The sequence below is a fragment of the Strix aluco genome, chromosome 6 (genome assembly GCF_031877795.1).
Source record: "Strix aluco isolate bStrAlu1 chromosome 6, bStrAlu1.hap1, whole genome shotgun sequence".
Lineage (NCBI taxonomy): Eukaryota > Metazoa > Chordata > Aves > Strigiformes > Strigidae > Strix > Strix aluco.
In genome coordinates, this window is record NC_133936.1 from 43,901,737 (window position 1) to 43,916,477 (window position 14,741).

The following is a 14,741-nucleotide window of genomic DNA, read 5'->3' on the forward strand; positions in this document are numbered from 1 at the left end:
CACAGACATGGGGTGCCCCCCCAACACACCTGACCCTCTGCCCACCTGCAGCCACACTCCCCCTCCCCATGCCCCACACTGTTGCCCCAGGTCTGGGGTACCCCACCCCCAAAGCCTTTCTATCTGTCAATGCGAGCAGCCCCAGTTCTGACCCAGTCCCCTGGCACAGGGAGCCCAACATGTCCCCTACCACCATCAGCTGGGTTTTGGGGTCCCAGCCCCTGCAGGAACTTGCTACCCTCCTCCTCTTTCCCTGGCAGAGCCCTGCCAGCTGCCCCAGCCCCTGCACTGCCCTGAGGCCACTGCCTCTGCCTTGGGTCTCTCTCTGGCTGCTCAGCTCACCCCAGCATCCCAGGGGTCCCCAGGATATTGCCCACCTGCTCAGTTCACCCATGAGTGCCAAAGGCCAACCCAGATAATCTCAGTGCAGCCTCTAAGCGCCCAGGCACCCCTAAAGTCTCCAGTTTCTTGAGAGCTGTGTGAGACACATCAAGGGGGAGAGTGGCCGAGAGCAGCTCCCCAGCACGACGGGTGCTGGTGACACCTGTGCTCACCCAGCTCCATTTGCCTCCTCCTGGCCTGGCTCAGATGGGCTCCAGCACTGGGAAGGGGACTTGGGGAGTGGGACTGAGACCTGCTCAGCCACTGACACCCAGCGGGAAGGCTGAAACACGGAGGATGAAACACAGCTCTGCAGCACCCTCCAGCTGTCCCAGCTGCCAAAGGGGACCCTACACTGGGGATGTCCCTGGCACAGGCCCAGGTCCAGGTTCAACTCTCTGATGAGACCTCCTTTTGGGCTCTCCCTGAAAAAAGACATGGAGATGCTGGGGGTTGAACCCAGGGCCTCTTACATGCAAAGCAAGCGCTCTCCCGCTGAGCTACATCCCCCTGCCCATGGGCCTGGGCAAATCCCCTCCCCCCACACCACTGCCCCACTCTGTTCCCAGGGCTCTGACTCCAAAATTAGACACTATCAACACTTGGGGGTTCATCCTGCCCATGGGGAAGCATCCACAAGGTCCCAGGGGGAGGCAGGACCTGGCACTGACCCCTCTGTGCTGGACACTGCTGCCCTCGCCCTGTCCCAGTAAAGCCATGGTCCCAGGCACCAGTGGGGATGAGGGTGCCCAAAAGGAGGGCTCGTCCGGGAGTTGAACCCGGGACCTCTCGCACCCTAAGCGAGAATCATACCCCTAGACCAACGAGCCGGGGTGTGCAAGTGCCCGGGCACCCCCATCCTGTGCCGGGCACTGGGGTGCTGGGGGGGCACTGCTGCCCAGGGACACGGTGCCCCAGGAGCCGCTTTGTGGGGCTGGGCCCTGCCCCCAGCCCCTGGGGAGCAGAGCGGGGCTGAGGGGGTGTGTGGGGACGCACCGGCCACCCCAGAGACTTCCCCACTTCCCAGCACAACGGGGTGCCCGGGGGTGCCCGGGGGGTGATGGGGGGTGGGGGGCAGGTGTCCCCCCGGGGAGCACAAGGCTGTGGCTGTGATGGCCGAGGGGTGAAGGCGTTGGACTCGAAATCCAATAGGGTTTCCCTGCGCAGGTTCGAATCCTGCTCACAGCGAGAGCTTTTACCCGCCGCCCTGGTACCCACGCTGGGAGTCCCAGCTGCGTCTGGGGGAGCTGCTGTGGGAGAGTGATGGCAGCCAGGGCAGCCCCAGCCCTGCCCTAGGGAGCAGCTCCTGCGCCAGAAAACCCACTTCATGGCTGAGTCCCCAGGAATGCCCCAAACTGGGGCTGTGATGGCCTCAAAGAAGAAAGGGCACAGACTCTCATGGTGTTTTCAGGTTTTGCAGACCCGGGAGAGGTGAGGAAACAGCCATTAAGGGGAGTGGGATGGGGAGGTGTGGACCATGTTGCTGAGATGCCATGTGTCTCGCCATCATGCCCCTGTGCCTTGTCTGATGTCTGGAGAGCAGAGGGGAGGGAGAGGGCAGCGCCCTGGGGCTGCCTCCAAATGCACTGAGCATGGCTTGACTTGTGCGGTACCCAGGGCCACGTGACCGTGGGGGACAGGAGCTGGACTGTGTCCCTCCTGCACACCCCATCTTGTTGGTCTAGGGGTATAATTCCCACTTAGAATGCGAGAGGTCCCAGGTCCAACTCCCAGATGAGCCCTCCTTTTGGGTACCCACCACACTTCTCCCACCCAGCTGCTCCCACCACCACCAAAACTCACCCCAAGAGACACCCTGAGCCCCGTAGGGAAGGGACACAAGGTGCCCCCACACCCCGCAGTGCCCTGGCAGGGGAGGGAAAGGGCCTTGGGCATTCTGTGCAGGCTGCGGGTGCCAAGAAGCATCCCCAGGAGAGCAGTGCCTGCAGGCACCCCTGAGATTTCCTAAGGGGTTTGAGGGCCTCTGCCAGCCTCACAGCTGTCAGGGAGAAGGGGTCTGGGGAGACAAAAACTGGAGATGCTGGGGGTTGAACCCAGGGCCTCTTACATGCAAAGCAAGCGCTCTCCCACTGAGCTACATCCCCTCTGCATGGGCAGGGGTGGGGGCCTGGGGAAATCCCCTGAACCCCCCACTGCTTCCCCACTGCCCACCTTGCTCTGCTCCAGGGCCATGACACCAAAACCAGACCCTCGGGGTGGGGCACTCACTGCCAGATCTTGGGGGTCCCTCCTGCCCACAGGGACGCAGCCAGGCAGGCCGTGGCACTGAGCCCTCTGTGCTGGACACTGCTGCCCTCGACATGCCCCAGCTGGGCCATGGTTGCAGGAACTGCTGGGGAAGGTGGGTGCCCAAAAGGAGGGCTCGTCCGGGAGTTGAACCCGGGACCTCTCGCACCCAAAGCGAGAATCATGCCCCTAGACCAACGAGCCAGGGCGCTGTACCCCCTTGTGCCCCCAGCCCCTGTGCTCCACGCAGATTTGGGGTCTTGGGGGCAGCTGAGGGGGTGTGTGACTCTCGGCACACTCTGGGAGCAGGGGGGTCCCTCTGGCCATCCCTGATCAGTGGATGCAGCAGCTGCAGGTGGCCACGGGACATTAGTGCCCAGCATCTCCAATTCCCACCATTTCCAGGGCTTTTTCTCCTCAAAATCACCTCCCTGGCTCTTGCCAAGGTTGACACGGCTGGTGCTTTGCAGCATCACCCACCTCCATCTTCCTCCACGGGGCATCCCCCAAAGCTGATGTCCCACTCTGATGTGGCTTTGTCATCACTCCCAGAAAATCCCTGCCACTACTCCCTTCCCCAGCCCCCCAGAGCTGCTGACCATGGGGCTTTGCAGGCACTGGGTGTGCCTTGGTTGCCCACGGGTGCCAACGGGGCCAGGACAGGGAGGGGGATGGCTCCGGGGCAGAGCAGGGGCCTGATATTCTGGATGCAGCCGCTGGTCAGGGGCTGCCAGTAGCTGTGCCAGGGTGGGAAGAGGAGCTGCTGAGGGAAGCCCAGCTGCAGTGCCATCACCATCGGCACCGCAGCCCTGGGCAGAGCCACCCAGCTGGGGTGTCACCCCATGCGTGCCCAGAGGGGCTGCGGTGGGCAGTGGGTGCCCAAAAGGAGGGCTCGTCCGGGAGTTGAACCCGGGACCTCTCGCACCCTAAGCGAGAATCATACCCCTAGACCAACGAGCCGGGGTGTGCAAGTGTCCAGGCACCCCCATCCTGTGCCGGGCACTGGGGTGCTGGGGGGGCACTGCTGCCCAGGGACACGGTGCCCCAGGAGCCGCTTTGTGGGGCTGGGCCCTGCCCCCAGCCCCTGGGGAGCAGAGCGCGGCTGAGGGGGTGTGTGGGGATGCACCGGCCACCCCAGAGACTTCCCCACTTCCCAGGAAAAGGGGGCAGCAACGACAGGCTGGGACAGAGGGAGCTGGGGGTGCACAGGCCAGGAGGGACACAGACCCCTGCAAATGTTTTCCAAGTTTTGCACCCTGGCACAGGTGGGGTCAGTGGCATTTCCCTGAGATGCTGAGTGGAGTCCCTTGCATCGCCCTGTGCCTTGTCCCTGGGCGAGCTGGGGGAGCTGATGTGCAGAGAGCAGAGGGGAGGCAGAGGGCAGCCCCCACCTGCGCTGGGCACGGCTTGGCCTGTGCGGTACCCGGGGCCATGGGGCCATGGGCGTCAGGAGCTGGGCTGGGTCCCCTCTGCGCATCCCATCTCCTTGGTAGGGGCATGATTCTCGCTTAGGGTGCGAGAGATCCCCAGTCTAAGCCCCGGACGAGCCCTCCTTTAGGGCAGCACTGCCGGGCACGGCCTGTGTGGGGACAGACGGGTCACAGATGGGGCGACGCTGCCCGGCACAGGGGGGACGGGCGGCTTCCCCAGGTCAGCCACGTCCCCTCTGGTGGGCCAGTCCTGCCAGTGCCGGGAGCGAGGTGCTGGCCGTGGCCCTGTGGTGAGAGTCAGAGGTCAGGCACAGGCAGTGTGGTCCCCATGTGGGTGGGGAAGGGTCTGTCGGGGCAGTGGGGGATGTGAGAGCGTGTGTGGGCTGTCAAGCACATCCCCAGTGGGCAGGTGTGCGTGGGGGCTGTGTGCAGAAAAGCGTGTCCCTGGCGTGCTCCTGTGTCGACGCGGCAGTGAGAGGTCCGTCAGCGGCCCCATGGCCCAGGAGGGCCACGCAGTGTCCAGAAAGGCCTGAAGGGCACGGTGAGCAGCTGCAGGAGGTTGGGGAAGTGAGAGGTATTTTGTGGGAGTGATGAGAAAGGCAGGTGAGAGGGTGTTTCAGGGGGATGTAGCTCAGCGGGAGAGCGCTTGCTTTGCATGTAAGAGGCCCTGGGTTCAACCCCCAGCATCTCCAGCTTTTGCTCTCCCAGACGCCCCTCCCTGCTGGCTGCGGGGCTGGCAGAGCCCCCAACAGCCCTTAGAAAAGCTCTGGGGCTGCCTGCAGGCACAGGTGTCCTGGGAATGCTTCCTGGCACCCACGGCCTGCGGGGAAATGCCTGTGGCCATTTCCCTCCCCTGCCAGGGCACTGCGGGGTGTGGGGGCACCTGGTGTCCTGTGTCTATGGGGCTCAGGGTGTCTCTTGGGGTGAGTTTTGGTGGTGGTGGGAGCGGCTGGGTGGGAGGAGGGTGGTGGGTTCCCAAAAGGAGGGCTCATCTGGCAGTTGGACCTGGGATTCTCGCACCCTAAGCAAGAATTATACCCCTAGACCAACATGATGGGATGCGCAGAGGGAACCCAGCCCAGCTCCTGTTCCCCACAGTCCCATGGCCCCAGGCACCACACAGGCCAAGCCGTACCCAGTGTAGGTGGGGGATGCCCCAGGGTGCTGCCCTCTCTCTCCTCTCTGCTCTCCAGGCATCGGCTCCTCCAGCTCACCAAGGGATGAAGTAATGTGGAAGACTCCACTCAGCATCGTGGGGAAATGTCACTTCCCTACCTGTGCCAGGGTGCAAATCCTGGAAAACGTTGGAGGGGGCCTGTATCCCTCCTGGCCTGTGCACCCCCAGCTCCCACTGCCCCAGCCTGTCGTTGCTGCCCCCTTTTCCTGGGAAGTGGGGAAGTCTCTGGGGTGGCCGGTGCATCCCCACACACCCCCTCAGCCGCGCTCTGCTCCCCAGGGGCTGGGGGCAGGGCCCAGCCCCACAAAGCGGCTCCTGGGGCACCGTGTCCCTGGGCAGCAGTGCCCCCCCAGCACCCCAGTGCCCGGCACAGGATGGGGGTGCCCGGGCACTTGCACACCCCGGCTCGTTGGTCTAGGGGTATGATTCTCGCTTAGGGTGCGAGAGGTCCCGGGTTCAACTCCCGGACGAGCCCTCCTTTTGGGCACCCACCACGAGATGGGGTACACAGGGGGGACCCAGACCAGCTCCTCTACCCCACGGCCGCAGACACTGCACAGCCCAAGCCGTGCCCAGCACAGGTGGCGGCTGCCCTCTCCCTCCCCTCTGCTCTCCAGTCCTTGGACAAGGCACAGGGTCATGATGGCGAGCCACGTGGCAGCTCAGCAACATGGTCCTACACACCTCCCCAACAACTGGCTCTTTCCTCACCTCTCCCAGCTCTGCAAGACCTGGAAAACCCCAGGGGAACCGGTGACCCTCCTGCTCCGAGTCCATCACAGCCCCAGCCTGGGGCATTGCTGGGCTCCCTGTGCACCCCCAGCTCCCACTGCCCCAGTCTGTCCTTGCTGCCCCCTTTTCCTGGGAAGTGGGGAAGTCTCTGGGGTGGCCGGTGCATCCCCACACACCCCCTCAGCCGCGCTCTGCTCCCCAGGGGCTGGGGGCAGGGTCCAGCCCCACAAAGCGGCTCCTGGGGCACCGTGTCCCTGGGCAGCAGTGCCCCCCCAGCACCCCAGTGCCCGGCACAGGATGGGGGTGCCCGAGCACTTGCACACCCCGGCTCGTTGGTCTAGGGGTATGATTCTCGCTTAGGGTGCGAGAGGTCCCGGGTTCAACTCCCGGACGAGCCCTCCTTTTGGGCACCCACCACCCTCCTCCCACCCAGCCGCTCCCACCACCACCAAAACTCACCCCAAGAGACACCCTGAGCCCCATAGACACAGGACACCAGGTGCCCCCACACCCCGCAGTGCCCTGGCAGGGGAGGGAAATGGCCACAGGCATTTCCCCGCAGGCCGTGGGTGCCAGGAAGCATTCCCAGGACACCTGTGCCTGCAGGCAGCCCCAGAGCTTTTCTAAGGGCTGTTGGGGCTCTGCCAGCCCCGCAGCCAGCAGGGAGGGGCGTCTGGGAGAGCAAAAGCTGGAGATGCTGGGGGTTGAACCCAGGGCCTCTTACATGCAAAGCAAGCGCTCTCCCGCTGAGCTACATCCCCTCTGCATGGACAGGGGTGGGGGTCTGAGTGACTCCCCTCACCCCGCACTGCTCCCTCACTGCCCCTTCCTCACCCTGCACTGCCCCCAGAGCCCTGACACCAAAACCAGACCCTCCATCATCCCAATTGTTGCTTCTAAGAGGCTCCATCCTGTCCGTGGGGACATGTCCCCTCCAAACACTCTGCCTATCCTCACTGCATCAGGCACCAGTGCCCTCACACTACCCCAACCCCTCGTCCCACCACGGGCTGGGGCCACGCACGGCAGCCAAGGAAAGCGAGTGCCCAAAAGGAGGGCTTGTCTGGGAGTTGCATTTGGGACCTCTCACACCCAAAGCAAGAATCATACCCCTAGACCAACAAGCCTGTGTGCTACAGAGGGGTAGGACCCCCCTGCTTGAGCTTCAGTACACAGGGAACTGTTCGGCATGGGATGGGACCTGCGCAAGCTGGTTTTGGCCCCAGTTCACAGCTGGAAGGTCCCCCTTGCTCTGCCCTGGCTGCAGGGCTGGAACCTGGACATGGCCACTGGCTCTAAAAGCCGTGGGACCAAGAGGACCAGGGTGGGCAGCAGGACCCCCAGGTGCCAGTAGCTATGAGGCAGGGGGATGTAGCTCAGTGGGAGAGCGCTTGCTTCGCATGTAAGAGGCCCTGGGTTCAATCCCCAGCATCTCCAGGTTTTTTTGCCTCCCTGATACCCACCACCTCCACAGGACAGTGGTGATAAATTCCACTTGAACTTCTGGAAGGCATCCCCAAAGCAGGGGAGGATTCCCCACGTCCCAGGCAGAGCTGCCCACGGGGGATGTGGTACAGCAGTGCCACACTCTGCCATCCCCCACTGCCCTGACAGCCCCTTCCCCACCCAGAAGGCGACAAGCCCGGGTATGGTTGAGCTGTGTCTTTGCCCACAGGGCCGCGGGCAGCACCTTGGTCCCAGCAGTAGTGGGACCGTCCCAGCAGAGGGGACGTGGCCAAGGAAGCTGCCTGTCCCCCCTGTACTGGGCAGGTCACCCTTTCCATGCCCCATCCCCACAGGTTCTGTGCATGCCCAAAAGAAGGGCTCATCTGGGACTTGGACCCAGGGTCCCCCAGGCCCAGCACAGTAGAAGGGCAGCAGTCTGCCTTCGCTCTCCTCACTGCGTGCTCCTGTGGTCTGGGGCTGCCTTGGCCCCCCACCCCATCCCACCGTGGGTAAAAGCTCTCGCTGTGAGCAGGATTCGAACCTGCGCAGGGAAACCCTATTGGATTTCAAGTCCAACGCCTTCACCCCTCGGCCATCACAGCCCCTGGTGTCTCTCTGTGGGCCACTGACACCCCGGCTTTGTTCTGCAGTCTGCTTTTGAGGAGAAATGTCCCCCAGCCTGGTGTGGGGACATCTGCACAGTCCCTCTACCCCTCGGTAGCCCCAGTACCCACACGTGCCAGGGCTGGGAAAGGGGAATGTCTGGGGGTATTCATGAATGGCTGGGAAGAAATCCAGTTACAGCAGAGAGCCTCGACACGGGCACCAAAGGGAAGCATCCTCCAGTGATGCCCAGGGAGAAAACAGGTATCAGGGTCGGGGGGAAAGGCCATGGAAATGCTGGGGGTTGAACCCAGGGTCTCTTACATGCAAAGCAAGCATTCTGCTACTGAATTACATCTCCTCTGTAAGGGCAGGGGTGGAGACCTGCACAACTCCCCTCACCCCCCACCACTGCCCCACTGCCCACTGCTCACCCTGCTCTGCCCCCAGGGTGCTGACTCCAAAAACAGACCCTCAGGGAACGCAGTCAGCTCTTGGGGGTCCACCCTGTGCAGGGGGACACACCCAGCCAGGACACGGCACCAACCCCTCTCTGGTTGGGCACTACTGCCCTCATCGTGCCCTGGTTATGCCATGGTCCCACATGCCAGGCAAGGCAGGTGGGTGCCCAAAAGGAGGGCTCGTCCGGGAGTTGAACCCGGGACCTCTCGCACCCGAAGCGAGAATCATACCCCTAGACCAACGAGCCGGGGTGCTGCACCCCAATGCACCCCTAGCATCTATGCCCCACAATTTTGGGTGTTGGTGAGGGTGGCTGATGCTGCCTTCTGCCCCTGGCACAGCCTGGAGCAGGGAAGTCCATCTTACTGTGCCCAGGACGTTGGGCCACTGTTTGGAGGTGGCCACAGTACATAAGCGCCCTAGCCCCAGTGGCCATGGAGGCAACTGGACCACGGGCATCAGTGGGGACCCCTGGGTGCAGCCCTACCCATGGGCAGGGGGATGTAGCTCAGCGGGAGAGCGCTTGCTTTGCATGTAAGAGGCCCTGGGTTCAACCCCCAGCATCTCCATGTCTTTTGCCTTCCCAGAACCCCCTCCCTGCCAGCTGTGGGACTGGCAGAGCCCTCCGGAACCCCCAGAAAAGTCCTGGGGCTGCCTGTGGGCACATCTGGCCCAGGATTGGGGGGGACAGCAGTGGTGCACAGTGGGTGCCCACACCCAATGCCAGGACCCTGGAGAGAGGGAGGTGCCCCACTCGTCATGCCCAACCCAAAGCTGTGGTGATTGTGGGGGGAACAAGGGGACAAAAGCCAACAGCTGACCCCAAATGAACTCAGTGCTTCCCAGACAAAACCCAGGCAGACTTTGCCCAAAGGGAGGCCTCCCCTGGGAGTTGGACCCAGATTCTCTTTTACTTGAAGGTGGAACCGTACCCCAAACCTGCATTGGACTCCCCAGCCCTCCCCATTTGCCCCAAAGCCCTGGGCTCTGTGTGGGTCCCAGCTGACCCACTGGTAAAAGCATCTGCAGACAAGCCCACAACTGACACCCCATGGCTGTGGGTCCCCAGCCTATATGGTAGTCCCTCCTCAGAGGGGAGGATTTCACCTGGCCCCAGGGCAAGTGGTCCATGGCTCTCTGCCCTACCTTGCCTCACTCTCCAGGGAGCAGCAGGGAAGAGGTGCGGTGCAGGGCCGGCGCTGCTGTTGACCCCAGGCCCCTCTCCCACTCCTGCTCCTGCTCCCCCCAGCCGGCTCCTATAAGGAGAAGGTAAAAGCTCTCACTGTGAGCAGGATTCGAACCTGCGCAGGGAAACCCTATTGGATTTCGAGTCCAACGCCTTCACCCCTCGGCCATCACAGCCACAGCCTTGTGCTCCCCGGGGGGACACCTGCCCCCCACCCCCCATCACCCCCCGGGCACCCCCGGGCACCCCGTTGTGCTGGGAAGTGGGGAAGTCTCTGGGGTGGCCGGTGCGTCCCCACACACCCCCTCAGCCCCGCTCTGCTCCCCAGGGGCTGGGGGCAGGGCCCAGCTGCAGAAAGCGGCTCCTGGGGCACCGTGTCCCTGGGCAGCAGTGCCCCCCCAGCACCCCAGTGCCCGGCACAGGATGGGGGTGCCCGGGCACTTGCACACCCCGGCTCGTTGGTCTAGGGGTATGATTCTCGCTTAGGGTGCGAGAGGTCCCGGGTTCAACTCCCGGACGAGCCCTCCTTTTGGGCACCCACCACCCCCCTCTCCCCTGGCCAGCGCGAGCTCATTTGGGACCCAGCTGTCAATTTTTATCCCCCAAGGACACCCCACAGTCGTTGGGGCTTTGAGCTTTGTGTGACCACAGGACTGTCCCCCATCTCTGCCATCCCAACCCTGTGCCCAGGCCCATTGGTCCTGCAGGGTGACCCTGGTGTCAGGGTGGCAGTGGGATGGGGACAGGGACTCAGCAGGGGCCATAGCCATGGCACAGCCCATAGTTGTGGGGCACTCCATGTCTGGGGGGCACCCCACATATTTGGGGCAGGTGGGCGCCATGGCTCAGCTGGTTAAAGCGCCTGTCTAGTAAACAGGAGATCCTGGGTTCGACTCCCAGTGGTGCCTGGGCCTGGGGGCTGTTTTTCCTCCCTGCCCCAAGCTGGGGGCACTGCTGGGGGTCTCTACCTGAAGTAGGGGTCACCGGTGGCCCCACTTCCTTCTGCCCCATCAGGATTTCCACCAGTGCCTGCAGCCTCCTGTTCTTTTGCCCTTCGAAGAGGGTCCAGAGGTGACTTCTCAGCTACCCCCTTCAGTGGGGGATGCATCCCCACGTCCTGGCAGGGCCAGCCACAGCTCTCCACTTCTCTGCCCCAGTTTTCCCCCTCCCAGTGATGAAGCTGTCCTGGCACAGTCTGGGTGCATGCTTTTACCAAAAGCTCATTTCAGGATAGGACAGGGACAGTCCTGGAGATGCTGGGGAATATCTGGAAGTCTAGGTGAGGGCAGAAAGGACTTGGGAGCACCTCTGGGGAGCAGGGTAGGTGTTGGGGGGCCAGCAGCAGCACTTGTTCAATGATGGAGCCCAGGGGGATAAGGGAAAGGTGCCCCCTGAGGGTACCAGGGCTAAGGCATCTCCTGGTGGATGTGGGGTCCTGGGAGAGGGGACCCTGGGCACCAGCTCTGCTGAGGGGCTGGGTCATGGGATTGGGTACCCTGCAACAGGTTTCCAGCGCTCGTTAGGGGCACCAGAAGAGACACAGATCATTCAGGGCCGTGTTGTCCCTCTTCAGCCCCTGTGCAGGATCCTGCTGCGTCTGAATGCCACACACCACCCTGGGACAGTTAGGGCTCCAGCCGCCCTGCTGGCCCCAGGTAGACCCTGGCCCCTCCGGGATGTGCCCACCGGAGCAGGCAAAGCGGGCACTGGTGACGGCCACTTCATCACTCAGGCACCAGTGGGCCTCTGACTGGTGGCCCCAACTAGACGGGGGAGAGAGATGGTCGGTGCAGAGGCTGGGGGGTGCAGGAGGAGGAGGCAGCCACAAAGGAAGCTCTCCAGCCACGGGGAGGGGACGGGGACCGATGGGGGCTCACCTGTCGCTCTGGTACTCGGCTGTGAAGCTGACACCGGGGTCTCTGCCATGGGAGCAGTGCAGCCCAATCCTGTTAAGCACCGTGTCCGTCCCCTGTCACTCCCTGGGGCGGCTCTACCTGTGAGGGGACAGAGGTGGGGGGTTAACTGCCCACAGGAGCAGGATCCCCAGACTGGCTGTGGGCACCATCACAGTGGCTGAACCTTGAAGCCGATGCCACTGGCGTAGGAGTCCTTGGGACACATCTCTGGCCAGGCCCAGTCTCCCCAGGGTCTCCCGTTGGACACGGTGATGACCGAGGCATCCCTCCCGGCCAGGTCCCACTCCTGTCCCTGCCCTGTGGCACCGGCAAGCCCCACGGGCAGCAGCAGGACCTGTTCCCCCAGCATGGCTGCCCTTCCTGCAGCTGGCCCGACAGGCTTCTTATACCTAGCAGGGCTGGCAGAAGGGACGTGACAGCATCTCAGTTACCTTCCCAGGGCGCCCAGACCTGTCAGACAGCCAGGATTAGCTGCAGGGGAGGGCTAATCTCCCTGCTGGGTGGGGTGCTGGGACCTGATCCACCAGCTCTTTGTTTGGGTCCCTCTCCAGGCAGCTCACCCAGAGCCACCATGTATCCCAGCGCCAACTGGGGCTTGGGACGGTGTGGGGACAGGGCACCTTTCTCTCCCGCTCCAGGCCCCCACTGCGTGCAAGATGGGATTTGCACTCTGCCTTTTGATCTTTCTTTCTTTCTTTGCAGTTAAAATAAACAGACAAGTTCACCCACACCTCTGAGGGAAGTCCCTTCCCATTTTCTCTGCCCTCACTCCCCAAGGTATCCATTTCATCATGGCATCATGCTTCATTTCACAGAATCACAGAATCATTCAGGTTGGAAAAGACACTTGGGACCATCAAGTCCAACCCTCAGCCCGACTCTGCAAAGTTCTCCCCTACACCACATCCCCCAACAGCTCATCTAAATGACCCTTAAACACACCCAGGGATGGTGACTCTACCCCCTCCCTGGGCAGCCTATTCCACTCTCTGACCACTCTTTCTGGGAAACATTTTTTCCTCATGTCCAGTCTGAACCTCCCCTGTTGGAGTTCAAAGCCGTTCCCTCTTGTTCTGTCGCTAATTACCTGTGAGAAGAGACCAGCACCAACCTCTCTACAACGTCCTTTCAGTGAGCTGTAGAGAGCGATGAGGTCTCCCCTCAGCCTTCTCCTCCTCACACTGAACAGTCCCAGTTTGCCTCCCAGTTGCACCCTCCTCTTTCAGAGGGTTATTGTTTTACTGCTTAACAGCAACTTTCTGCAGTAATAGCTCTTCTAAGGATTTCTGAGTGGATTTTTTCCCATGAGTCTTGGATAAGAGACTTCCAGCCACCTCCATGCCAGGACCCGGCTGCCCTTTTAGATGCTTCTTCAATTTCTTCTGCCTGAGCCTCTCGGTTTCCTCCTGCCATTCCCTTTCCAAAGCCAAACGCTACTGTGGGGGGGACTGGTGACACCTTCCCGTTGGGAGGACACAGTTGCCATGGTGTCACAATCCGGACTGGAAGCCCAGAGAATCGCAACGGTTCTGTGATCCCCTCAGGTTAAATTAAGGTGAAATGACACCAAACAACCGGTTAAAATGTTTTACTTGCGGTAGAGAACAATTTAAACTTGGAAAAGGATAATAAGCAATGTGGTCTCTTATAAATCTATAAGAAAGAAAAGAAAGGAAAGGAGAAAAAAAAAAGAAAGAGAGAAAGAAGAGTCAAAGAAATGTGGATCACCACCCCTGGATCCAGCGTTGTCTCAGGTCTGATAATCTTGGGTGGAGGGTGCAAACCCAGCAAAGTTTCTGTCCCCTTTTAAGATCATCTTATTAGCTGATTAGCATACTAGACGAGGAGGGGCAGGGATTCCACAAACTCATTTCCATGAGAGACGAGGAAAAAGGTGGAGCATGGGTTCCAGTTGAGGTGGTGGTCCTTGCCCAGCTTTGGTTTTTCCTCTGTTCCCAGAGATTTTATCAGTCATCCCAGAAATGATCCCCTCTTACCACTTGTTCTTGTTACCACTTCAATGGCAAAGGCGCCATAAAGTATCAGGCTTAGGGGAAACATCTGGTTTAGTCCATGTCTCCTCCTCCGAGGTTTATCTAAGGAGTTTGTCAATGCAACTGCAAGGGAGTGGGGGGTGCATCTTTCAATCCACTCCCACTTCCTTGGGTGACATTCCTTAGACTAATCCAAAGGCCGCAGCTTGTCCTTGAGGTTTTCTGTGTCGATGAAGGTTTGAGGCATTCCTTCAGTTCCTTACACATGGCGGACCAGGCAATTGATACTAGATGCCTCCTGGGGCTCAGACACTGCTGGGAGTTGAGTCCAGGGTCCCCGTGTGCCGGGCAGGAGTTTGACCCAACCCCAGTGACGTAGTGAAAACTCAATAACCAGAGTTATTAAGCAGGTATTCCTTTATTATGGCGGCGGGTGTGTGGGGGATCTTTCCTCCTAACGCACACACACGAGTTAAAAGCCCTCAGACTATATAGGCAGTATAGATACATATGCATAAGTTTTCCAAGAAAAAGTCAGAGTGTTCAAATGATTTCCTAGAAACCGTTTACGTAGTTCTCGCCCCAACAACACATGCTCTGTAAAATGTGGTGGTAGTCATTGGGTGTTCTCTGGTGGTCGTTTGATTACGGCTTGAAGTCTTCCTCGCTGGTAATTTCTGACCTTTTGCCAGTTTGTGCTGAGCTGTGTGCTTCGGGCCGTCAGAACCGCTCTCTGTACAACCCCATTGTCTCTAGGCACGGCTCTATCTTCCTTCTCTGCAGGGATGTGCTGTTTTTATCACAGAATCACAGAGTCACAGAATCATTACGGTTGGAAAAGCCCTTGAAGCTCCTCCAGTCCAACCATGAACCTCACACTGACCGTTCCCAACTCCACCAGATCCCTCAGCGCTGGGTCAACCCGACTCTTCAACCCCTCCAGGGATGGGGACTCCCCCCCTGCCCTGGGCAGCCCATTCCAACGCCCAACAACCCCTTCTGCACAGAAATCCTTCCTAAGAGCCAGTCTGACCCTGCCCTGGCACAGCTTGAGGCCATTCCCTCTTGTCCTGGTGCTTGTTCCTTGGCTCAAGAGACTCATCCCCCCTCTCTGCACCCTCCTTTCAGGGAGTTGTAGAGGGCCATGAGGTCTCCCCTCAGCCTCCT

At 60.9% G+C, this 14,741-nt stretch overlaps 1 protein-coding gene and 17 non-coding genes across 18 annotated transcripts; 8 read left to right on the forward strand and 10 right to left on the reverse strand.

Moving 5' to 3' along the window:
- Positions 1–819: 819 nt before the first annotated feature.
- TRNAA-UGC (transfer RNA alanine (anticodon UGC)) lies at positions 820–891 on the reverse strand. The gene has a single exon. It is a non-coding gene; the product is annotated as a tRNA-Ala (tRNA).
- A 248-nt stretch (positions 892–1,139) lies between these two features.
- On the reverse strand, positions 1,140–1,211 carry TRNAP-AGG (transfer RNA proline (anticodon AGG)). The gene has a single exon. It is a non-coding gene; the product is annotated as a tRNA-Pro (tRNA).
- A 276-nt stretch (positions 1,212–1,487) lies between these two features.
- TRNAS-CGA (transfer RNA serine (anticodon CGA)) lies at positions 1,488–1,569 on the forward strand. The gene has a single exon. It is a non-coding gene; the product is annotated as a tRNA-Ser (tRNA).
- An 845-nt stretch (positions 1,570–2,414) lies between these two features.
- TRNAA-UGC (transfer RNA alanine (anticodon UGC)) lies at positions 2,415–2,486 on the reverse strand. The gene has a single exon. It is a non-coding gene; the product is annotated as a tRNA-Ala (tRNA).
- A 274-nt stretch (positions 2,487–2,760) lies between these two features.
- Positions 2,761–2,832, reverse strand: TRNAP-UGG (transfer RNA proline (anticodon UGG)). The gene has a single exon. It is a non-coding gene; the product is annotated as a tRNA-Pro (tRNA).
- Positions 2,833–3,516: 684 nt separating this feature from the next.
- Positions 3,517–3,588, reverse strand: TRNAP-AGG (transfer RNA proline (anticodon AGG)). Its single transcript has one exon. It is a non-coding gene; the product is annotated as a tRNA-Pro (tRNA).
- A 1,090-nt stretch (positions 3,589–4,678) lies between these two features.
- Positions 4,679–4,750, forward strand: TRNAA-UGC (transfer RNA alanine (anticodon UGC)). The gene has a single exon. It is a non-coding gene; the product is annotated as a tRNA-Ala (tRNA).
- Positions 4,751–5,638: 888 nt separating this feature from the next.
- TRNAP-AGG (transfer RNA proline (anticodon AGG)) lies at positions 5,639–5,710 on the forward strand. The gene has a single exon. It is a non-coding gene; the product is annotated as a tRNA-Pro (tRNA).
- A 583-nt stretch (positions 5,711–6,293) lies between these two features.
- TRNAP-AGG (transfer RNA proline (anticodon AGG)) lies at positions 6,294–6,365 on the forward strand. The gene has a single exon. It is a non-coding gene; the product is annotated as a tRNA-Pro (tRNA).
- A 291-nt stretch (positions 6,366–6,656) lies between these two features.
- Positions 6,657–6,728, reverse strand: TRNAA-UGC (transfer RNA alanine (anticodon UGC)). The gene has a single exon. It is a non-coding gene; the product is annotated as a tRNA-Ala (tRNA).
- A 604-nt stretch (positions 6,729–7,332) lies between these two features.
- TRNAA-CGC (transfer RNA alanine (anticodon CGC)) lies at positions 7,333–7,404 on the forward strand. Its single transcript has one exon. It is a non-coding gene; the product is annotated as a tRNA-Ala (tRNA).
- Positions 7,405–7,933: 529 nt separating this feature from the next.
- TRNAS-UGA (transfer RNA serine (anticodon UGA)) lies at positions 7,934–8,015 on the reverse strand. The gene has a single exon. It is a non-coding gene; the product is annotated as a tRNA-Ser (tRNA).
- A 638-nt stretch (positions 8,016–8,653) lies between these two features.
- Positions 8,654–8,725, reverse strand: TRNAP-CGG (transfer RNA proline (anticodon CGG)). The gene has a single exon. It is a non-coding gene; the product is annotated as a tRNA-Pro (tRNA).
- Positions 8,726–8,975: 250 nt separating this feature from the next.
- Positions 8,976–9,047, forward strand: TRNAA-UGC (transfer RNA alanine (anticodon UGC)). The gene has a single exon. It is a non-coding gene; the product is annotated as a tRNA-Ala (tRNA).
- A 711-nt stretch (positions 9,048–9,758) lies between these two features.
- Positions 9,759–9,840, reverse strand: TRNAS-CGA (transfer RNA serine (anticodon CGA)). The gene has a single exon. It is a non-coding gene; the product is annotated as a tRNA-Ser (tRNA).
- A 276-nt stretch (positions 9,841–10,116) lies between these two features.
- On the forward strand, positions 10,117–10,188 carry TRNAP-AGG (transfer RNA proline (anticodon AGG)). The gene has a single exon. It is a non-coding gene; the product is annotated as a tRNA-Pro (tRNA).
- Positions 10,189–10,498: 310 nt separating this feature from the next.
- On the forward strand, positions 10,499–10,572 carry TRNAT-AGU (transfer RNA threonine (anticodon AGU)). Its single transcript has one exon. It is a non-coding gene; the product is annotated as a tRNA-Thr (tRNA).
- Positions 10,573–11,183: 611 nt separating this feature from the next.
- On the reverse strand, positions 11,184–11,929 carry LOC141925534 (vitelline membrane outer layer protein 1 homolog). The gene is given in 4 exon segments (XM_074829979.1): positions 11,184–11,427; positions 11,542–11,627; positions 11,629–11,658; positions 11,744–11,929. Coding segments are annotated over 4 exon segments (546 nt in total).
- Positions 11,930–14,741: the final 2,812 nt, after the last annotated feature.